Source organism: Nicotiana tabacum, chromosome 20 (genome assembly GCF_000715075.1).
Source record: "Nicotiana tabacum cultivar K326 chromosome 20, ASM71507v2, whole genome shotgun sequence".
Taxonomy (NCBI): Eukaryota; Viridiplantae; Streptophyta; class Magnoliopsida; order Solanales; family Solanaceae; genus Nicotiana; species Nicotiana tabacum.
This window is the reverse complement of record NC_134099.1, coordinates 21,590,881-21,614,708: the sequence shown is the minus strand read 5'-3', so window position 1 is coordinate 21,614,708 and position 23,828 is coordinate 21,590,881. Positions and strand designations below refer to the sequence as shown.

Below are 23,828 nucleotides of genomic sequence, written 5' to 3'. Positions count from 1 at the left end.
TACCCAAAACACCCAATTTCCCCATGAAAACCCTTGATTTTGAGTTGAAATCATGTGAAAGATGTTAAAGATTAATGAAAACGAGTTAGAAATGACTTACAATCGATTTGGAAGAGTACTTGTCTTTGAAAAATTGCCCAAAGGTGTTTAGGTTTTGAAAAATGGCTGAAAATGCGTCTAAGTTATGATTTAGAAGGTTGCAGATGTCGCAATTGCGACCAGGGTTCGCAACTTAAGGAACCTGCTGACTTCGTAAATGCGAAGCGTATGTCGCATTTGCGATACATGGGTCGCATTTACAATTTCTGGCATTAACTGAAGAATTTGCATTTGTGAAGTGTACCTCGCAAATGCGAGATAAGGCTGGCCCCGGGTTCTTCGCATTTGCGACAAAAATCTCGCATTTGCGAACCCTGCTTACATCGCAATTGCAATGCCCGATCTCGCAAAATGTGAGATCAGAGGCCTGCTACAAACCTACAACACACCAGCAATTCTCCTAAGTCCAATTTCACTTCGTGGGCTATCCAAAACTCACCCACATCATACGAACTTGCTCGTGCGATCAAATAATCAAAATAACATCAATAACTATGAATTTAACATCAAAATCAAAGAAAAATCTCATGAACTCTTAAGTGTCATTTTTATCAACCGATGGTTCGATTCACGTCATATCAAGTTCGTTTCTTATCAAATTTTACAGGCTCAACTTAAATACCATATAAGACCTGTACCGACTCCGGAACCAAAATACGGGCCCGATACCATCAAATTCAAACATATTTAAATTTCTAAAAAGTCTTATAATTTTTGTCAAACAATTTTCTTCAAAAATTTATTTCTCGGGCTTGGGACCTCGGAATTCGATTCTGGGCATACGCCCAAGTCCCATATTTTCCTACGGACCCTCCGGGATCGTCAAATTACGGGTCCGGATTCGTTTACTCAAAATGTTGACCGAAGTCAAGTTAAATTTATTTTAAAAGCAAATTTATCATTTTTCACAGATTTTCACATAATGACTTTCCGGATATACGTCCGAACTGCGCACGCAAAATAATGTGAGGCAAAAAGAGATTTTTAGGGCCTCGGATCACATAATTTACTTGTAAAACAAGTGATGACCTTGGGTCATCACAATTAAAAAAAATAATTAATGCCTTCTTAATTCTAAAGTGAAAAATAATTTGAATTTGTTTATTTTTGATAAAGCAACAGATAAAAAGGTCGAGTGAGTATAATTTTTGGGGAGAAATGAATGGATTGAAATTTGGCCACCACATCATCATTTTTCTATTAAATAAAAATCTGTTTAGAGATGCCCTTCTTTCCAAGAAAAATTGGAGGCATTATTAAACTAAGACAAACTACACATGATAAATTTTGGCTCTGAGAGAAAGATTCTGTCCTGTGTCCTTTATTTCAACCAATTTCATGTTGAATGACATCAAAACTTTGTCTATTTTCACCTCAGTCAACCATCTTTAGCAGTTGAACGGTGAAGACAGCTATCAGGCAAAGAAATATAAATTATTTGGACAGGGACAATAATATCTGATTTTTACAAGGTGAGCTACTGAGGGGGGATTTAGGGGCGCGAGGGGTTCGTATTCGAACACTTTTCGTCGAAAAATTACACTGTATATATAAGGCAAAATCTGTTTATTACTTTTATATATTAAGTTTTGAACCCGCTTAACACAATCCAAACGTATAGTTTAGTGGTTAAGTGGGTTCAAAATCTACATAAGGTCATAGGTTCAATTCCCGCTAGCTAAAACAAAAAATTTTGAACCCTCTTCACGGAAATTCTGCCTCCGCCACAGGAGCTACCTTTTCTTGTAATGTAAATCACATGAAAAACAATATATAGGAAATAAAAATAATCAGACAAGGGAGGTGGCCGCCACATGAAATGCCACCTCACTGCCCCTAACCATTTTACACCTTCCTTACTTCTTCCACCACCTCCCTACTTCACCCTAAATGAATATGGCATCTGAATCTAAATATACTAACACAACAATTAAAACAAAAAAGAATGCACCAAACCCAATCGAACTTTCCACAATTTACCAACCACTAAAAATATCAAGCCTTGAACCACCCAAAATCCGTAGAATTCAAATTAAAACTAAAATAGTTGAATCAAAGAGAAAACAAATTAAACATATACATCGATCACTCCATAAATATAAATAAAAAGAGATCTTTTTATTAGAATGATTCGTTAGACAAATGCCCACGTTTGTTTTGTAATTTTCAGGTGGATTCTCCATGGATAGGGTACTGAAGCAAAAGAAGCAATTTTGTAGCAAAACCTTCAATTAAGAACGTATCTTTACTCAGCTTATTTGATTGTGATTGTAGCTAGGGATAAATGTTGTAGCTCCTTATAGGTCTTATTTATGGCACATGCATAGATTAAGATGGCAATTAATTGCTTAAAGGTTAGAAGTAAAGATCGGTTCTTCAATTAACTGTTGTAAACTAAATTACTAAATAAGGAGGTGACGGTGGTGGCGATTGGGTGAAGACGGAGATTGTGTGGAAGAAGTGGGTAGGTTGGGATAGTGAAGTGGCAATGCCACGTGGCGTCCACCTCAACGAAATATCAAGCCACGTGGGAAGGTGTAGTCCATGTTGGAAGATCCTAACGGTAGAAGGATATTTTTATATCAGTTTTATAACATCGGGGTAAAAATAGACCAAAAGTATAACATGAAATATATGATCCTTTTCTGTCAGTAAAGGGATATATTTGACCCTTGTACGAAAAATAATTGATGACCAAGAGACTCCCAACTGCCTTTCAAAAGAAAACTAGCAGTCCTCCACTTCAACAATTAAGGCATCAGTTTCCTTTCTTTAGAAAAACTTTGCAAATCCAAATGAATTGTTCCAAAAATACAAGCCAATCTCATATGGACATGCCCTTTTGAAGGGTATGTAATGCACATATTTGTGTTTGATCAGTCAAAAGTTCCTATATCAAAAAGTCTATAAGAGTATAACTTTTATGTAGTGTGAAAAATATTTAAACAATTAGATTACTTGTCTGAGTAATTATAAGTAAATCTCTATGATAAGTAATATTGGTATCTTGATAAATTCTATAACTAACATAATAACATGCTATTACATATTAAATATGCTAATAATGTTAAAAGATCTTTTCACCGTCAGTATATATACTTCTAATTTAATCCTAACAAGGAAACAACCTTTGGACATCTCAAAAAATGAATTCCGTTGGAGCTTTGCTTTAGGCTCACTTGAGTTGAGTCCTGTCATTTGAGGGATTTCTGAAACTGTAATATCAGAAACTGGCAATCCTTAGCCAAATTATATGAAAGGAATATTATTCTCATGATTTTGTTTTGTCTTCATGGCTGAAACTGTGGGGTCTTTACACATAAATGTGCTAATATTAACAGACAGTACATACGGAAGTGGGATGTTGATTGGTTTGGTGAAAATAAAAAGAAGCAATTATATATCCAACTCATAAATTCCCTGAAATAATTTCCTATGTTCACATTAACATTTTTTGACATAAGAAAAAGCACACTTCCATCCTCTTTCTATGATTCTATCCTTCAAAAAATAAATGATCTAAATATTCCATCCATATTTTAATAAGTTGTAATAGTTGCAGAAAGTTGATCATTCGATACTTAATTTGAAATAGTGGTCTCACCAAAGGTTTAATTTCACTATAGGAATCAAGGAATCTTAATCATGCTATTAGTCATCATGATTAATGAGAAAAGAAGGAATTTTAGCTAAACTTGACCAGTCTGTTCCTATGATTAACACATTTTGCTTGGCCAATAGAAGAAATTAAGAGCACAATCATTCACTTCATTTAGTAACAGGCAATAATGCATGTGCATTTTACTGTCAATTATGATCCATTATTTAAACTTCCAAGCATATATGGTCTAGACAGTACCGTTCAAATAAAAAAAGTTTGTAAAAAGGAAGAAAATCTTACTACCCAGAAGATCCGTGTGACTCGGATCCTCCAAAAATAACGGTGTGTGTCAAATTCTCCTAAACTAATGCATTTTTTAAAGGATCCAATACGAGTGCAACGGCTTTGTTTTATAAGATCTAAACTTAGATTAAGATAGGTAAGAATGACATAATACTTGTGTCATTTTGAGAAAACAATTATGTTACAAAGGTAAAACAGCTGGGGATAGATATGAATTATTCTTTGTTGGGATAGTGACTAGTTCCTTTCCTTTCACTTTTTTGGATTCCTGAGGCCATATTCTTCTTTCTTTTGGATTTTTATTTTTATTTTTGATAGATCTCCTCTTATGAGGATGGGGTCCTCTAGCACAATAATTATTGATTTCAAGAATACTTTAATTTAAGTGACTTTTTGATCTAATGCATCATCCTAGAATCTCCTTTACTTGTAATGGAATATAATAAAGCAAGAAAGTAGCTCCAAGTACAGCAGCTGAATTGAAGAGAAAGAAAAAAAAATACTACTTCTATTACTCCCTCCTTTTTCTTGATTTTCACACATTTTAGCTCTATAAACTGTTACAAAATTCAATCATTCTTCCAAACTTGAACCACACACAACATGATGAAGAACTTCTTACGTTGGCAGAGTAGGAATTTTAATAAGGAAATTTACAAAACTAGTATAAACTTTTCTAATACGTGAATTATACTTGCAACTTAAAGCAATTTTTGAATCACTTTTGCCGCTATATTTGGTTTTCCTATTTCTTGAAGAAAGGACAATACATTTACCATAATTGATTTTTTTTCGTCTTTTATATTTGGCTAGTTCTATTTCGTTAGAGGAAAAAGTTTAGACTTCTATAACTTAAAGAATTTTTCCTTTTCATTCAGTAGCATCTACAATGTAGCCATATGAGGTTTGAGAGTCTTGTTTAGGGGGAGAATTTCGGGACATATGTTAGCATGCCACTTGTGTTTGCTTATTTGTGATGTTATTTTCTCGATATTTTGTACTTTTTTTATGTAATGGATTGCTCATCTCCCTCTATGGACGTATGACAATTGACCGAACCAAGTTAAATATTTGTGTCTCTTTTGGTATATTTCTCTTTTATTGTGTTATTTATCATTGTTTAAGGTTTACTTTGACTGGATTTCGCATGACACCTGATTATTCCGATACTAACAATATATACAAAAAAAAAAAAACTTATTTACCCTATCTGCACCGTTTAATTTTTGACGAATTGAGATTCGATTGAACCTCTTTAAACATGTAGCTCTAGCCTATGGAATCAAATTGGTTTCACGCTAACTGAATATACATACTGCTGGAACTTTGGCTAATAATAGTTCTTCTGATAATGTAATCAAATTGGAGAAACATAGGAACTATTACATGTATTGTCTTAATTCCTGTTCAACTATTACATAGACTTGAAAAGTTAAAAAGCTTAATAGTTACTAGTGTATTATTATATAATAGGTTTATTTTTGGAAAACTCTCGGAATAACTCGCAGCCGTTATCTTTTTGGTGCACATTGAGTAACTTACTTATTGTGTAATAGCTCGCAAACTACATAAGATATATATGTTGGGCACATGCCCATGTTGTCCGGGCAAAGACCAATGGTCTAATCCTATTCTCTTTTGGTTTCCATTTCTATGGAATTGGATTCGGTTTATTCCTATTTTGAGTGGGTTTTGGTTTTAAGAGAAAGCACCACTCATGATCTATAAATAGGACAACCTTGGAGAATTATTCTATGTTCATTGATACAAGTCTTTGAAAGACTTAAGCACATAAGAGTGGTTTTTGAGAGAGCTTTCATCAAGAGATAAGAGAGAAGAAAAGTATTTGTTTTACTGCAGATTTTTATTCCAACCAACCAACTTCAAATCACGTTTATCGATTCGTTAACCGTTGGATCTGGCTGAAATTTTGACTGAGTGTTTGTAATATCTTGATCTTGAATTTGAACAGCGAAGATTGAATTTGGAGGCTCGTAGCATCTGATTTCGAGCCTCGAATAGCAGCTTCGTTTTGTGGATTATACTCTTTCTTCAGTTGATTAGTTGTTGCTTTTGTTGCTATTGTTGCTCCGTGTTTGGCACTTGTTGTGTAGCCAATTTGGAGAACTTTTGTAACCCTCTTATTGTTATAGTGGAGCTTTTTGAATCTTTGTGATCCCGTGGTTTTTACCTTCGATTTGAAGGGTTTTCCACGTTAAAATTTGGTGTTCTTTATTTTCTTTATTTTCGGGTTTGCCTCTTCCTTGACATAATAATATAAACTGTACTAAACAAGTCCAGTGCGACAAGCTTTGACTAAGAAGACTGCTGGTATGAAGATGTATCTCAAATCTCCCATGTAGGAAGCCACTCATCCAACCAACTTAGCCAACTTTGCGGGCTATTATATGATAGGTTGGAATCTAATTTTTCAGTCTCTGAAAAATCTTTAGAAATGGAGGAGACCAAGTGAATGTAGTGCACTAAAAAGGCAAAACTTTGGAAATTCAATCATTGGATTTCGATTCCAATCGATCGAACTCTTCTTAAGAGTCTTGACCACATCCCAAGAAATCACAAGATTGATCTAATCTAATTGACTTTTTATGATTTGTTGTTTGCCATTTTGGTCTTCTCCTTTTTCCCCTTTTCCTCTTCTTTCTTTTGCTTTATGCATACATTATACTGTGTTACTTATAGATCAAATGGATGTGGTTATAGCTTTTAAGAAAGCCAATTCTTTTCCTCCTTTTTATCACACTAATCTTCTATTTTTTTGCAATATAGTACAAGAATTATGTAACTTTTTAATAGTTTCTACGTTCGTGTGTTGATTAAAGGGAAAAAGAAGAAAAGAGAGGTAATTAAAGAAACCCACCCCATGCTACTCAGTACTCAGCTGGTGGGTGGATGAAGAATGGTGTCAATCATATAAGCACGAAGCTAGACTCAAAGACTGATTTTGTTGAATTTGACGAGTTTAACCTTTATATTTTTATCTTTGAATCTATTAAACTTTTTATGAGGTTCAAAATTTTATTTGTTGGATCAGGAATAATAAATAAAATGGAAACAAGATAAAATCTTATATCAAAACGACTTCTGGCATTACCGGAAGGATCGAAACCACATTTGTAGGCCGACAATTTTTCTGGATAGGTCGAACTATTGGAAGAAAATAGAAAAGGAAGATCGAGCGGGAGCAAAGAAACTAGCGGACTGATCACTAAATAGATACAAATAGATGCAAATTCTGAAATTATAGTGATGTTTTTCAAATTTATTTGTGCTATGTGTGCGTAAAGCTGAGTTCAGTTAACCCTTCATATAGTGTATACGCCTGCATAGGAAAATGTTTGTTTCAGTTGAACCTTAAAAGGACAATTTGATGTATTAAACTCTTGTTATGTGTGAGATCCAGAAGAGATTCGGCCCATATTAAATTTATTGCACATAATCTTACCTTATATTTCTACCAGAGGTTTTCACGACTAGAACCGTGATGTTAGTTGAACCTCAATATGGTCAAATATGCCTTTGATGTTGGATACTTCTCGGCCTTAGCATAACAAAAGAGTCAATTACTCAAATAGTCACTCAACTATCCAAAATTATCTCCTAAAGTCACTTTTCTTTTGTTTGTAACAACAAAGTCACTGAACTATGCCTATTGCACTCAGAAGGTCACTCAACTAGATTTTTCAAATTTTGGATTACCAAATATCTATTTTACCCTCTAAATTATAAACATTTATCTTCTTTATATTTTTTTAAAAACTTTTTAGTATTAACAACAAAAATTCAAAAATTTATTTACACAATTTAGAATGAAAGAAAATAAAGGTTGTAAAATATATATTTCACGCACGTAAAGAAATAATTATTTTTATATTACGTGCATGGAATATATATTTTATAACCTTTATTTTCTTTCATTCTGAATTGTGTAAATAACTTTTTGAATTTTTGTTCTTAATACTAAAATTATTATTACTAATAAATTATTCTAATTAATTTTTTTACTATGCTCGTTATTTTGTTATTCCGGCATTATATATACTTAAATACTTTTTATTTTTTAATTTATAAATAATATTTATTTATTCTATAGATAAGTCCATAATGTAAATTAAAAAGGGAAAAATCATAATATTAAAAAGTTAAAAAAGTTAAAAAATAAATAAAAAGAAGATAAATATTTATAATTTAGAGGGTAAAATAGGTATTTGACACTCCAAAATTTGAAAAATCTAGTTGAGTGACCTTTTGAGTGCAATAGGTATAGTTCAGTGACTTTGTTGTTACAAATGAAAGAAAAGTAACTTTAGGAGATAATTTTAAATAGTTGAATGACCATTTGAGTAATGGACTCAAAATGTGATCATAAAGTCTTAGAATGATAATATATATACCTTTCTTGGCTCTTCAGCTAACAATAGAGTACAGAATCTATTCTTATTAGTTAATCGTCCTCATACCAGCCTTACATATGCTACAAATTTCAACCATTTCATTTCCATTTTCTTGGATAAATGAACTTGTTCCTTTTTCTTTTTGTATGTATAAAGGTAAATAAATTCCAACGATTCGTATAGTTGATTCTTAAATGAGATATGAACTTGGTTATTGCAAATTCTATGCAATGGAAGGGTCCCAATGAATAATTCTTCCAAGTTTGATGCCATTTCATTATTATCTGTCAAACATAGCAACTTTTACATTAAAATAATAATAACTGTTTGATTTCATTCCTCTCTCTTTTGGGTGGTCGTGATCATATGCATAGTTCATATCAAGCATATACTTGTAGGACATCTGATAATTCAAAGATTGAACAAGACATAGGAAAATCACAAAAATTAAGAGTTTGGATTATGGCATAATTTGAATATTAGTTCTATTAAAAGGGGCTGGTTTTGCTCCACTCTTATCTTAACGTATAATTAAATTAGTACTTCTTGATAACATAAATACGGCAAAGTTTGTCCTAAAAATCTATTACTAGATTCTTTGATTCCTTCATCTCTAAAAAACAACAAAAAGAAGCTGCCAAAAAAGAAAGAAATACAACAAAAAAAGAATTATTAACATACAAGAAAGAAGAAAATAATTGTTTTAAAGAATCCTTTTTCAATATCTCCAAAAAAGAAAATACCAATCAAAGCAATCCATATTATCAAAGGCTCCTCTTAAATTTTTAGCAAAAAGTTAGTTCCCATTATATATAATGGTGGGGTTGCCTATTTTCAGTAGGGGAATCAAAGCGAAAGAGAGAGAAATATAAGAAGGAAAAACAGGAAGGTAAAAACAAATTAAACACTTTTTTCTCCTTTTCTCTCCTTTTGAGACTTAAATTGAAGTGTGTTTTGCTTTCTTTGTTTTTGCTGTATCAAAGATTCTCTCACACCCTTTCAAGTCAAAGAAGAAGAAGAAAAAAAAGTTTGGTGCACTAAGCTTCTGCTATGCGCGAGGTTCGGGGAAGGACCGAACCACAAGGGCCTATCGTATGTAGTCTTATCCTGTATTTCTGCAAGAGGCTATTTCCACGGTTCGAACCTGTGACTTCCTGGTCACATGACAACAATTTTACCAGTTACACCAAGACTCCCTTCAAGTCAAACAAAGAGAAAGAAAATTACTTGGAAATAAAAGAAAATAAAATAAAGGAAAAGTTTGATATGAAATGGGAAATGGGAAGAAAAGAAGGGCCACAGCTCATAAGGCATATATTCCTTTCTCAACATATGTTTCCAGATATGGAGTGAGAACAACATGGGACACCCTTAACTACTTCCCAATTATATATACTACTAGTTTTCCCACATTTTTTAGGCACAAAACAACCTCTTTTCCATGTTTCAATCCACTACACATATTGTACCTTGTTATCCTAGTAAGTTGTAAAACAACAACAACAAAAGAAAAAACAATGGCTCTTCAAAATGCACAACAAAATAAGGATATGAACTTAATTTTGTCAAGTGATGCTAAGCCTAGATTAAAATGGACTCCTGATCTCCACCAACGATTCGTCGATGCAGTCGCTCAACTAGGAGGTCCAGAGAGTGAGTACTATTGCTCGAATTCTCTAAAAATATTGTTGCACCCTGTTAAATCCTCCATAATTTTGGAGGATTCGACACAGGTGTAACTGTCTTGTTATCGATTCTAACATTGTTATTTGATTGACAATGCAGAGGCAACACCAAAATCATTGATGAGAGTGATGAATATACATGGGCTAACTTTATATCACCTCAAGAGTCATTTGCAGGTAATTGTCTCATTGTCACGTTACAACCACAACAACAAAAAACCTAGTAAAAATCTCCGTAGGGTCTGGAGAGGGTAGTATATATACGCAGACACTCACTGATTGATTAGTACTCTTTTTGCTGTACAGAAATATCGTCTTGGGAAAAGTCAAGCCACTGATCAATCTTTTGATGCCAACAAACAAGAAGGTAAGTTGAAGTTGTTTGCAATAGTACCTGAAGATAGAAAGGAAAATGAAATCTCAAGAGGCTTAAATCAGAGGACTTATTTTGATGCAGAATTCAGAGAGCCTCAGAGTGATAAGTTATCTTTGGACAATTGTGATGGAGCTCAGAATCAAATGAATGAGTAATGACAGTTTCCCATTGAATGCAATAAAGTAATATAGAAAACAAAGCAATAACAGCATCTCACTAGTTAAAATTTTTGTCAGGAGTTGGAAAATAGCTAGAGCTTTACAAATGCAAATGGAGGTACAGAGGAAACTTCATCAACAGATTGAGGTAAATTTATCTAATATGATTATTAGCTTATGTTCATGTGCATAATTTTATGTGTATGAGGATCCAACATAAATTTGACTAGTTTTATGTTGGTTGTGTCAGTCTACCGCAAACCTCCTCCTTTGTACGGGTTTGGAATCGGAAATGTGAGTAAGCTCACACCAGCGAAATCTACTCACGTTAGCGGTCCTGAGCCAAGATAAAAGAGGAGGGTTGTAGCAGTCTAACGATCAACGTAAAACTAGTTAATTTCCTCACATCTGTACAAATTTTTAATCTTGTAATTTTTATTTTTATATTGTATAATATTTGATTGAAACAGCCGTGGAAATAGCCTCTTACAGAAATATAGGGTAAGTCGTACAGTAGACCCTTGTGGTCCGACCCTTCCCCGGACTCCGAACATAGCGGGAGCTTAGTACACCAAGCTGACCTTTTTATTTGATTGAGATGAGCTTAAATTGTGCGATATATTTAGTGAGGATTCATATAGTCAACCCCAACTTGCTTGGGATTAATGCATTATTGTTGTTGTTTGTTGTTGTTGTTGTGTATTTATAAATTTGTATGTATGTTAGGTACAAAGACATTTACAACTAAGGATGGAAGCTCAAGGCAAGTATTTACAATCAGTTTTGAAGAAAGCACAAGAAACACTAGCAGGATATGATACTTCCTCAGTTGGAGTAGAACTTGCTAAAGCTGAACTCTCTCAATTAGTTTCAATGGTTAACATGGGTTGTTGTCCAACTTCTCCATTATCAGCAATAACAGAAATTGATGGTTCAATTTCAAAAGATACAGAGAGAAAACAATTGAATGGTGAAATCTTGTGTTCACTTGAAAGTTCTTTAACATCTTCTGAGAGCTCAGGATGGAAAGAAGATCAGAATAATACGCGGAACACGAATACTTCTATTGCTCTCTCATTGAATCCAGAAACTAAAGAAAAAAAGAGAAGAAGAAATAACATTTGTGATGATATATGTGTTGAACAACCATCTCGTAAAAGATGCCACAATCAAAGAAGTGAAAATTTGGCCAAGATTGAATTTTTGGAGACCATTGATTTGAATAAGTGCCCAAATGAATATAAACATGGTCCAAAAGTTATAGACTTGAACAACAAGGAAGTAGAGCAATTTCAAAGGCTATAGTTAGTGTATTTGGTAATTTCATTAATAGATATATGCTTATAAGCTCAAGGGCTGCCTGGTGCACTAAGTTTCTGTTATATGCGGGGTCCAAGGAAGAGCTGGACCGCAAGGATCTATTGTCCGCAGCTTTACCCTGCATTTCTGCATGAGGCTGTTATACTTTATTTTTTCCTTATTACCCTATATAGTCATTGATTCCTACAGCTAGTAATGTTGTTTATAGAGAAGTATATGTATATTATTTTGTGAATGAAACTGAAAGAACTTTTCAAAGTATATTCACATTGATGAGAGCACAAATGCACAACCCCTTTTTTCTTGTTTCACATTTACAAAAGAACATGCATATATTCCAATGCAGAGAATGAGCCCAAGACAGATAGTCAATATGAATAAGATGTTGAAAGATTATTCAAAGTTGAACAATAACTCAAGAGAATATGTATAGATAAATGGCATCCTTTCTTTTTTTCTTCTGATACCATATTCTTACTCATCTGCATATGAACTGTTAAACTTGGACAATGTATATATTCCAGGAATCCCATTTCATGATATCCTTTTCTAAAGATGCAAGCAAGGAACTTGGAAGTACACCAAAAAATAATATTTATAAATTGCTTTAGATATCAATACAAATGAATAAAAGTACTCCATAAGAAAATAGGGCATTTTGTTTATCAACACATCGTAAATAGCACGGTCTAGTCAGTTTTGGGACTGGTAATTGAAAAATAGTCCGCGCTTGCAAAGTCATTGAAAAATAGCTACTATTTTGCTGCAACTCGAAAAATTCCAGCATATTATACTGGAGATTGATGCACCTGTGTATAAACTCCCAGCATATTATGCTGGAACTCTAACACACGGAAAGTTCCAGCATAATATAGTGGCGATTGGAGCACCTCTGTATGAACTTCCAGCACATTATGCTGGATAAGTATATTATGCTGGAATATTTTTTGGATTTTGAATAATGTTTCCGTTCAAATTTATCTTTACATGAAAAATGGCTAAATTTCGATTACTTTTAAAACCGTGGCTATTTTTTAATTACCACTTGTAAATCTGGCTATTTTTTAATTTCACCCTAAAATTCAAGGCACTGTAAGGAAATTGAAAAGTGAATTTTACCTTCCTATACCATATATGAAACCTTATTACCCTCAATGTTTAAGGATTGTGTTAATTACATTTCAGCATACCAAATTACCATTTATATACCACAATTCAAATTAAGGGTATAATTAATGCTTCTTTATATTAGGCGTTAATTTAGGAGCGTATATTTTCCCATTTTCGTTTACCCGCCTCTCTCTCCTCCCACCTCCCACACCCCCCCACGTTTTATCTTCAGTTAATTCCCCCATTTTCGTATACTCGCCTCTCACCCATGTTTACCATCAGTTACCCACGATTCTACAATTTTCTTTTCCAGTAAATTTCACAAAATCCTATTTTGAAGTTGCATCTGTTTTTTCAAGTCCCAAATCATGAAAAAAATCAGCACTCCAAAAAAAAAAGCTTCAAAAGCTACATTAGCTGATATCCCATCCTTTGATTTGGGTGTTTTAACACCAAAATCACCACCCAAAAACGCAAAATCGACACATGCAAGTGAACCTACTACTAGTATTTCGTCTCCTAGACAAATCCGTGCGGAGATGAGAACCAAGCATTTGCACGATGTTGATGATGGTGGAGGTGATAAACCAGTCGAGAAACAACTCAAACGAAAAGGCAAAGAGTTGTGTGTAGATGATGATTTTGTTGAACATTCCCTTAAAATTCCATCTGTGAAAAAATCCAAGGTCTCTCCTTCTTCATCAAAACCGAAAATTGGTTCACAAAATTGGTTCACAAAAAGATTTTGGTAAAGGTAAACACTAATTATTTTTCTTTACAGTTTTTAGTGTGATTTTGGTTGTAAAAATCTGTTGTTCAAGTGTTTTTTGATAAAATGTGGAATTGTCCAAATTTTGTAGATTGTTTGTCTCAATTTTGTAGGTTAATTGTAATTGTGATTTTTAGACAGTGCATAAATGTAGTCATTTTGTAGTTGTTTTGTAGTCTGCTAGATAAATTGTAGATAAGGTATATTTTTTACTTTGTATGCTGCTACATTTACCTTCATACTAACTACAATTAATCTACATTTTGTGAGTTACTTGAACTAACTGTTATATTTTTGTAGTTATAGAGTTGTAGTTACCCTTTTCTTCCTTATTGTTTTGAGATAATGTTTATATGTGTAGATGTCTTGTATTGTTTTGTAGTTATAGGTGTAGGTAGGCTGTTCTTCTTTTAGTTATATTTTGTAGTTATCATGTAGTTATATGTAGATTACTGCTTCTTTTTTATGCTAACTACTAATGTTCAATAATTTTTTATTTTCTGCAGAATGGCCATTACTTTGTACCACAAAATGTTGATTATGGTGTGCTTAGATTCCATAGTTTGTGTGATCCGAGCATACCTAGCCAGATAAAAACTTTACTTTCTCCAAATGCTTTAAAGCTTTTCCAAAAAACTTATTTTGGTTACTTATTTGGTCTCCCCACAATCAGTATGCAAAACCAAGCAATTCATCTTCTGATGAAGTATGAATTGTCAAAGTCTATTGACTCATATTTTTCAGTACTATTGATAGGTGAAAAATTGAATTTTTACTTGAGAGAATTTGGGTTGATTACTGGTCTAAATTGTGTGAATAAGTTTTCAGACTATGGCTACACTTCCACTTATGTTAGCCATTTAATGACTACCTATTTTTCGAACAAACAAAGGGTTGAAAAGTGGCATTTGAAAAATGTAGTCACAAATAAAGCTTGGGAAAACGATGAGGATGCAGTGAGGTTGTGCATTCTTTATCTGTTGGAATTTTTTGTTTGTCCTTCTGATAAAGACCATGTGTCTTTCATAGACAAGTTTATGTTCTTTCTGATAGAGTCTGGTAATTTTGAGTCATACCCATGGGGTATCAAATCCTTTAAGCAGGTTATTGAATCTGTCTGACATCGTCTTAATTCCCATGTGCATTCTTATCTGATACGGGGATGCTCATTAGCCTTGCAAGTGTGGCTATATGAGTGTTGCTCGTCCGTCAGTACGGAGCTTGATGAGATGTTCTGAATCTATACCTCGCATTTTAAGATGGTCAGCTACAAAGGGCCAGATTTGGTTAACTGCAATTGAAGAGAAGATGATCAAGCCTGAGTGGCTCAAGGTATATTTTTTCACTTTTGTATGATGTTACATTTACCTTCATAATAACTACAATTAATCTACATTTTTTTATTTACTTGAACTAACTGTTATTTCCATCATTCAGTTCACAAGCATCACTGAATCTGAAGAAGAGATTGGAGTGCTTAATCTGCCAGACAAGATTCAGTATGAAGATGCACATGGTGCTCAATCATCACAGGTTCCAATTGCTGCTTCTCCAACATTTGAACCCAAAGATACAGATTGTCAAGAGGACACTGAATCTGTGACTAGCAAGCTCAGGAAGTTGGAAAAGGGGATTGAGCAGGTAATATAAATAAATACAATATAAAGACATTTTTTGCTACAATTTAACTTCATTCCATAACAATTATTGTATGTTATACATTGTAGTTAATTTGTGGTATAATTCTATATTGAGCCATGTTGGTATTGCACAAATCTTTGTTAAATTGTAGTGGAACTGTAGCACTTTGAATAAGATTACCAACTAATTATATATTTAATTTTTAGGTTGATGGAAAGTTAGCTGAATTTAGGAAGGCTGTTTTTGAGGAACTCTCAAGCCTTCGAGAGTTCATAGATGTTTCTGTGAAGAGTGTTATGAAGGTGATAAACAGGAGGTACTTCTTGCTAATGTTGCTTGAGATGTAGTTGACTATGTCATCATGCCTGTGAACATTGTAGATAATTTCCATTGGTTGTTACTCGTTTTCGACATAGCGGACAAGCAACTTTATGTTTATGATTCCATGGTGTCTTCAAACCGTCATAACACTGTTGAATCATTGGTTGATAAGTTTTCAATCATTATCCCTCTGTATTTGTCTTGCACTGGTTTCTACGGGAAACGTAATGACATTGACTTCAAGACCACAAAGGCATACATTGAGAAACCAGTTACAGACCCTCTCAACATACAGTGGATGGTTGCGGAGATTCCACAGCAAAAGGAAGGATCACTGCAAAAAAACTATTCTCCCTTTCTATATGTTTAATTATTTTATTTTAATCAATTGTTACATAATAAAAAAATTTGATCTTATGCAGCGATTGTGGTGTATTTGTGGCGGCTTTTGCGGAGTATGTTAGCCTTGGAGATTTGGCAATCCCAAAAGAAGATCTTTCTGATATCGACCAACACCGTAGACGCTATGGAGCTCTACTATGGGACTATGCTACAAAGAAGCAAGAAGATGGGTCAATCAGTGAAAGTGAGGTTACAGGCAGGCTAGTAAGGAGGAAGGGTGCTCCTGCTAAAAATGAGAGGACTAGAGTACAGAGAAAGAAGAAATAGAGTTGTGTTCCTAGTTTAGTTGATGTCATTTTGTAGTTGAAGTGGAATACATTGTAGGAAATATGTCATTTTGGTTGTTTACAGCACTTTATCTTCATTACACTAAACTCGAGTACTCTGATTTGCTAGAATACAATTTGCCTTTAATCTTCAAGTAATTTTTATGAAATACCTTCAAGTTCTAGGTAATTTCTGTATATAACTGTCATTTATAATTAAGGTACACAACCAAAATATGAAATAAATACAGGAATCATATAAATAAATTATCCACAATTAATCTACAAATCATCTACAAATTATTAACAAGACAACAATTTAAACTACATTTTAACTACAAATCGTCTACAAATTATTAACAGGACTACAATTAGACTACATTTAAAGTACATTTTAACTACAATCTGGAAACAGTTTACATTGAATGAATTCTTCATTAATATTAGTTGTTTTGTATATAGTAAATATTAAAGTTTAACTAAGCTATAAAAAAAGACAAATTTAGATGCTTGACAGAATACATAAAATCATATTAAACGCAAATACACAAATTGTAGTATACTTCATAATCATCTTCAAAAACTTGAACGATTACACAAAAAAGTCAGATAATTTGAACTCACTAACATTTATTTTGAATAACTATTTTAACTACATGATATTCATTTCTTTTTGGGCGCATTCTTGCAAGTTCTTTTGTTATGCCCTTCACCTCCACAATTTCCACATGACACCTTGTACTTCTTTGACTTTATTTCATCAAATGTTTTATATCTTTCCTTGTGAGGTCTCCCTGGCTGCCTTTTATCTCCCGCCAGTGGCTTTACTACCTCATCCAAAATATGTTGTGGCACATCCCATTTGCTTTCATCAGGAAGAGGATTTACTGGCATTTCATAGGTAAGCAGAAGGCTCTTCCTTGTGTAATACGGAGAGCAATAGTTTTCGTATGTTTCATTCCTATGCCTTAATGCTGCCAAAGCATGCGCACATGGAAGTTCATCAAGTTGGAATTGTCCACAGCTACATTTCTTGTTTTCTAGACACACAATGTACCGCTTCACACCATCTAACACAGTATGTATATGATCTGTTGAAGCCCTCACCTACAATTGAAGAACAAACAGAAATAATAATATATCAATCATTAAAAAGGATTATCCACAACTTACCTACAAATGAGCTACAAATACATTACAACTTATCTACAATCTACAATTACCCATAATTTGACTACAGTTTATCTACAATCTGGAAACAATGCATATTAAGCAATTTATTTTTTTTGCACCAAACAAACAGATCTTACCCTTAGTTTCTGAGATAATGTATTGTTGTCATCCAATTCTTTGTTGAATTTGTACCCAAGGTACGTGAAAGTACCCTTTGCCTTCAATAACTTCTCTTTCGTCCAACGTTCAAGAAGCGTCCTCATATACTCTAATAGATCAAATATTGGCAGCTCTCTTGCCTCTTTTGTTACAGCATTCAACGACTCGGCAATGTTTGATGTCATAGTAAAAGTTCTATACACCGTTGCATGTACTCTTGACCATCTATGATAGCCAATATCATATAGGTAAGATTTCACATGTGGGTCTACCTCTTCAATCTTCAACATCCTTTCATTAAATTCATCCAGAGTATATGACCGTGCTGTAGCAAAGTACAATTCATGTAATTGTAAATGTCCCTTCTTGAATTTGGACCTTATATTTGTCCAAATGTAGTGAACCGGGTAATCTAAGGTTTTGGGTGAAACCGTTGTGGATGAACTTGTTGTTATATTAATATAGTTTTGAGTTGGTTGTTAATCCCTATTTGTTTAACTACGTTTTGATTTTGGTTAGTTGAAAGGATCCTCAATTAGCCGTGCCTATTTATTATGTATCTGCTTGAGAGAGAGTGCATATTTATGTAATTGTTTGAACAACATCACTCCCGAAGTATAGGCGAGAGTCATAACCGAGGGTTTAGAGGTTGGAGTAGAGATAACGATACCTCAGGTGCGATCTAAGTGAACTGTAATGCGAATCTAGCTAGCGTAGCTTGAGAGAGTGCGTCTATTAAATTATCATAATTACTTGAGAGAGAATTATGATAGTTGGAGAGTTCATGATCGATAGAGACAACTAAATCATAGCTATAAGAAACATACGACTAAGGAAATCAACAACGGGGGATTAATTAGCATAAACTAGCTCATATTTGTAAAGTCATGAAATACATTGGATCGTTACTCGAGTGTAATCCCGATGCAACCATACTTGTAGCCATTGATCATTTTAATTGCTTTCTAGGTTAGTTTATATTTCCACATTTAGATATAAATATTTTCCAAACCATATTCTAAGCATTTGGCATTGCGCGATAAGTGATAATTTTCTTACATTCCTAATCGCCTACATATTGTTCTCTGTGGGATTCGACCCCGGTTCGTAGTTGGATAAATTATATTGCATGCGACCGTGATCATTTACTTTTTAGTAGTAGATTTGGACGACATCAATTTTGGCGCTGTTGTCGGGGAACGAATTTGGCGTAATTTAGGTTGTTTGAGAAGTAAGCATAAGTGCTTGAGTCCAAACTTGTGAATATTTGTGTAATTATTTTTTGTTACCTTGGTCTATTTTTATTGTTTATTTTCTTAGTTTTGAAAAATGGCATCATATAATGAAAATTGGTCGGATGGTAGTTGTTCATACTTTGATGACCCATGTCCTTATTGTGGAGGACCACACTCATGGCAAAATTATTTAAATTCTTCCGGGAGTGGATTGTGCGCACATTCTCAAACCCATGAGTGGAGTATTTGTGATAAGTGTGGTTTTCAAAATGGTCATTGGGATGATTGTGCTTATTTGTCCTTCCCTTCCCCAAGCCCCCACTATGATGATTCTACTTTTTGTGAAGAAAATTATAGGGCTATGGAAGTAGAAGAAGTTGAGCATGACCGAAATGGAGAGTTCAAGCTCATGTTAGAATGCCTACTTGAAGGAGGAAACAAAGAACAAAGTGCCTTGGAGGAGCTTTTGGAGAATAGTCTCCAAAATGACTTGGCACTTGAAAGGTTGAATGTGCAAATGGAGGAAATGCTTGAAGCTTTGGAGGTCCAAAAATCCTCGGAAGTTAATGATAGCCAAGAATTTTCCTTAGATGTGGAAGCTGAAAATCCTCCCTTGGCACTTGAACAAAACCAAGAAGAACTCGCAATTGCTCAAAATGAGAAGATGATGCTCATGTTGGAGACCATTCTTGAAAATAAGGAGAAGCACAACTTTGCACTCGAGGACTGGAAACAAGGTTTGGCTCACAATGATGAACATATCCGCACTTTGGAGGATCAAATGCAAATATTGGTTGAGGCACACTATGCCCACCAACTTGAGAGTGTGGAAGGAAGCCAAGAAAAGTCCAATTCCGAGGAAGAAAGCGAGCTTTACTTTGAGGATTCAAGAATTGAACATACGCTAACCGACCTCATGAGTGTTAATAATTCCAAGAAAAATATGGAATTAGAGTCAACCGGTGTAAATGAAAATGTGGTTGAAATTGACTCTAACCCGGGGAAAAAAGAGGTTGTCAAAATCCGAGAAAAATTGCAAAGTGATGGTTTGAAGTCACATTCCAAGCATTTTTCAACATTGAAATTGTGTGGTGATATGAAAATTTAACTGCACGGGTCAATGAGGGATTGCAAGCAGGAAAGGCAACAATCATACATTTTACAGTTTGAGGAAGCAAGAAAGCAAAATGACATTCCTCACCTGAGAGCCAAGAAGTGCAAAATGAAGAACTTAAGGATTGGCTTGATCATCGACTTACCACCCCCCATCGCTCGTGGTCACAAGCTTGATTCCAAGCTAGGTGCCCAGTTCATATCATCCAAGTGGCGAGAAAAGTGGTAACGTTGTTTGCGTCGTGCCACGACGTTAAAATACGACGCTTGGTGGGAGGCAACCCATCGTTCTCAAAATTTTTGGCCATTTTTAAAATCTTCCTTTTTCGAATAGCTTAGAATAATATTTGTAACTAATCTGCCAAGTTTTAGATTTTTTTGGAGTTGATTTGAGCAGGTCGGAGTGGTCCGGAGGGCCAAAACCAGTAGCTGTAGAATCTGTGTATCAATCTTCTGGCATTACCGCATCTGTGAATTTTTGACCGCAGATTCGTTAACTCAGAAGCGATTTTACAACCGCATAAGTGACAATCCTCGCAGAAGCGTCTATCTGGCCGCAGAAGCGGCGACGCAGATGCGGCAAAAGATCCGCAAATGCAGAAATCGAGCAGGTCTTAAAATTAGACAAACATTTTAGAAACCTCATTTGCCCAGGTAATGTTTTCCCCCAGCTCTAAAATAATAAATCCCCCATCTCTAACATACTCCAAATCATCCATCACGTGTGAATTCTACTGCACTCGACTCAGGTAATTTCCTCTGAACCCTCATCTACTTCTCTTCTCTTTTCCTTCTTTTTCTTCTTCTTCATTGCCAACAACCCAAAATTTTTTTGTTTTATTTTATTTTGATGTGTTCATTTTTTTTACGATTTCACGTCTGTTAGTTTTAGGAAGTGAGGGATATTGGTTGAGAGATTCATGAGTGTGCTGCTGCTGTTGAAACAAATGTGTGGGAAATCTGAGTACCCAATTTGTAAAAAGAAGAGGTCATTTTTCAAGTGCTTGCAAGATGTTCGACAAATTATTTAAAAGAAAATCTCTTGCTAAACACCGTAAAATCAGTCCCAATAGAACTATAATCTCGTGTACTGCACTAATTTAGAAGTTTTGAGTATAAATTAGATGCCAAAATTGGGTTTGAGAACCAAAAATTAAAAAAAAAATCTGGGTAGTTGAAGAACTTGACGAAATCCGCAGATGCGGTCAAAACTTTCGCAGATGCGGTATCGCACCTGCGAGGATTTTACCGTAGGTGCGATTTCAGGTAACTTGGGCAAAAAAAAAACCGCGGATACGGTCAAATTGTCGCAGAAGTGGAACCGCTTCTGCGGTCTCTATTCCGTAGATGCGAAAACTGGGCAGAAATGCAACTTCCAGTGGCTTTGCAATAGTGCCTTCCCGGGCCCATTCAATCTGATTTTTTTTGGCTTGATTGTAGTGTTTTGGATTGCTTAACATAATTCTATTACCCGACTGACTTTGTTTTAATTTTATGTAGGTGCTTCGAGTTAAAATGGACCCAAACATGAGCGGACAACAACATGAAATTGAAGAAGAAGTTGAGGAACCATATGATGAATCACGCTTCATGTTAGCTGCATGTGAGCGTCGATATTTGAACGACCTCGTAAATAAAAGGATAGTGCTTAAAAAGGGCATCAATGAAGAAAAATTGGTTGAGAAGCTCCCAGATTTCCATGCCCGTCTCTATACATCCGGATGGTCGTGCTTCATTCCCACTCCATGCAAAGCTAATGAGGAGTGGGTTCGTGAATTCTATGCCAACCTTAGGCGCACAGATTTTGTAAGCCTACAAATCGTCGTCAAAGGAAAATTGGTGAGGTTTGGGATAGAACAAATAAATGACACTCTTGGGATTCTCAACTATCCAATGGAGCCGGTGTAAGAGAAAGATCATTGTGAAAAAGGGGAATGGCTTGTCTCCAAACTCTACCCTCTTAGCCTGAGAGCCAAATGGGGTAACCGGAGAAAAGGGTTGAAATCAATTGACTTCACTGCTGAAGCAAAAATGTGGTTGTACATCATATGCAACCGGGTGTCTCCTTATGGGAACGTCTCAGATATCTCCTATACAAGGGATTTGATTATTGTATGCCTCCTGGACGGCATTCCTGTGAATGTCGGTCACTACATCCTGCAGGAGATGAAGGGATATTTGCAAGACAAGGAAGCAGGGATGATGTTCCCTTCATTGATCACCCAGCTATGCATGAGAGCAGAGGTTGAGGTGTGTAGCACCGATCGATGGCTACCAGCTGATAAACCTTTTCATCCACTGAGAGTGACAGGAGAGGGTAGTGCAGTCAAGAGCAAGAAAAGGAAGGTCACCACCAAGGCTGCTGGTTCAGAGTCATATTCACAGGCAGCTGCGCTTGAGGGACCATTCGGGGTGCTGAACTCCGAGCTTGCATCTATTCGGGAGTTAGTATCACAACTTCCGAGTAGGCCTTCATCCTCCCAGCCTAGGCCTTCATACTTCTCCAGGGACAAATTGCAGAGTTACTTAGATGCGCAGCATAGTCAGAAAGATTCTCTTGAGAAGATGACTGCATCAGTGACCAGACTTGAGATGGCATATGGTACCTTGGCCAAGGCACATGTAAACCTCCAGTCAGACTTTGAGAAGGAGACGAAGAAGAACAAGAAGAAGGCAAATTCATGATAAAATTGTGGAGAGGCATAAAGGCCATCTTCGAATGGGGAAACCCAGGCAAGAAGATACCAGTGGCGGCCAAAGATGATAGCGAGGAGTATTCCTTCATGTCAGAGACTGCTGGTGATGATGGTGATGATGATGATAATGTTGAGGAGACTGATAGTGATGAGGCCACGAGCGATGCACAGCATTGATCTGCCGTCCTCCCTTAATCTGCAGACCTCAGGGAGACCCTCAAACTGTTTATGCTTTATATTTGATATTGTGCAGTGAGGACACTACAATGTTTTTAGTTGGGGGTGGCTGTAGGAGTATACTTATTCATACTTTGATATTAGTGTGCCCTTGCCGGGCTAATTTTGTTACTATGGATATTGTGTACCCTCGCCGGGCTTATTATTATGCTGCTATGGATATTTTGTGCCTGCCAGGCTCTTTTGTGCAGCAGGTGCTCTTGCCGAGCTTGGTGTGATTAGTCTATTTCTATTTTTCTTTCATTATTTATTTTCTTTAGTTGATTGTTGTTATTAGTATAAGTGCTTTTATTTTAGTATCTTTTTTTAGTAGTTTTATTTTCTTTTATGCTTATTTCCTTAAGTACTATTTCCTTGGGTTTTCTTCATGCTACAGTTCTTTCCCAAGGAATATTTTTGAAGTGAACCGGGTGACTTTTCCCTATGATAGATGGCGTGACAACTTTCTTAAGGGAATTAGTCCTGTTTTGCTAGGAGGAGACTTTTGAATTATTTGGTACTAATAAAATTAGTCTCTTGAATGTAAAATATGAATCAAGAATACCCCTCTGAATTTTGATGTTGAACTAAAACAAGTAAGTTGCATGGTGAAGAATAATTTTTGTGATAAATTTTTGGCTCTTTTAGTGACTCTTTGTACACTAGTTTGAATAATATTGCCCTAGATGCTATCCATCTTGATTAATTCATGTGCCATGTGTGTTAGTGTTTGTACAAATAAATTTTGTGTTTACTTTTATCATCTAAAATTT

The 23,828-nt window shown here is 35.1% G+C and overlaps 2 protein-coding genes across 3 annotated transcripts; one reads left to right on the top strand and one right to left on the bottom strand.

Moving 5' to 3' along the window:
- Positions 1-9,602: 9,602 nt before the first annotated feature.
- Positions 9,603-12,227, top strand: LOC107812672 (myb family transcription factor PHL8). 2 transcript variants are annotated; one of them, XM_016637822.2, is made up of 6 exons: positions 9,623-10,068; positions 10,201-10,277; positions 10,407-10,467; positions 10,558-10,627; positions 10,713-10,782; positions 11,361-12,227. In XM_016637822.2, the coding sequence occupies exons 1-6, from the start codon at positions 9,687-9,689 to the stop codon at positions 11,937-11,939; spliced, it is 1,239 nt and encodes a 412-aa protein (XP_016493308.2). In that variant the 5' UTR covers positions 9,623-9,686; the 3' UTR covers positions 11,940-12,227. The 2 variants fall into 2 exon arrangements, with proteins under 2 accessions (XP_075096942.1, XP_016493308.2); XM_075240841.1 differs by having other exon boundaries at positions 9,603-10,068; positions 10,407-10,627.
- Positions 12,228-17,126: 4,899 nt separating this feature from the next.
- On the bottom strand, positions 17,127-18,085 carry LOC107792727 (uncharacterized). The gene is made up of 2 exons (XM_016614963.2): positions 17,774-18,085; positions 17,127-17,570 (listed from the first exon to the last, which is right to left on the bottom strand). The coding sequence occupies exons 1-2, from the start codon at positions 18,083-18,085 to the stop codon at positions 17,127-17,129; spliced, it is 756 nt and encodes a 251-aa protein (XP_016470449.2).
- Between the last annotated feature and the right edge of the window lie 5,743 nt (positions 18,086-23,828).

Bases quoted from the DNA above. Each gene is read 5' to 3' on its own strand.
- LOC107812672 (XM_075240841.1), top strand. From the start codon at position 9,687: ATGGGAAATGGGAAGAAAAGAAGGGCCACAGCTCATAAGGCATATATT. The intron at 10,069-10,200 runs GTGAGTACTATT...TTGACAATGCAG, and splicing joins TCAACTAGGAGGTCCAGAGA to AGGCAACACCAAAATCATTG. The intron at 10,783-11,360 runs GTAAATTTATCT...TATGTATGTTAG, and splicing joins AACTTCATCAACAGATTGAG to GTACAAAGACATTTACAACT.
- LOC107792727 (XM_016614963.2), bottom strand. From the start codon at position 18,085: ATGTTGAAGATTGAAGAGGTAGACCCACATGTGAAATCTTACCTATAT. The intron at 17,571-17,773 runs GTAAGATCTGTT...CTTCAATTGTAG, and splicing joins CATTATCTCAGAAACTAAGG to GTGAGGGCTTCAACAGATCA.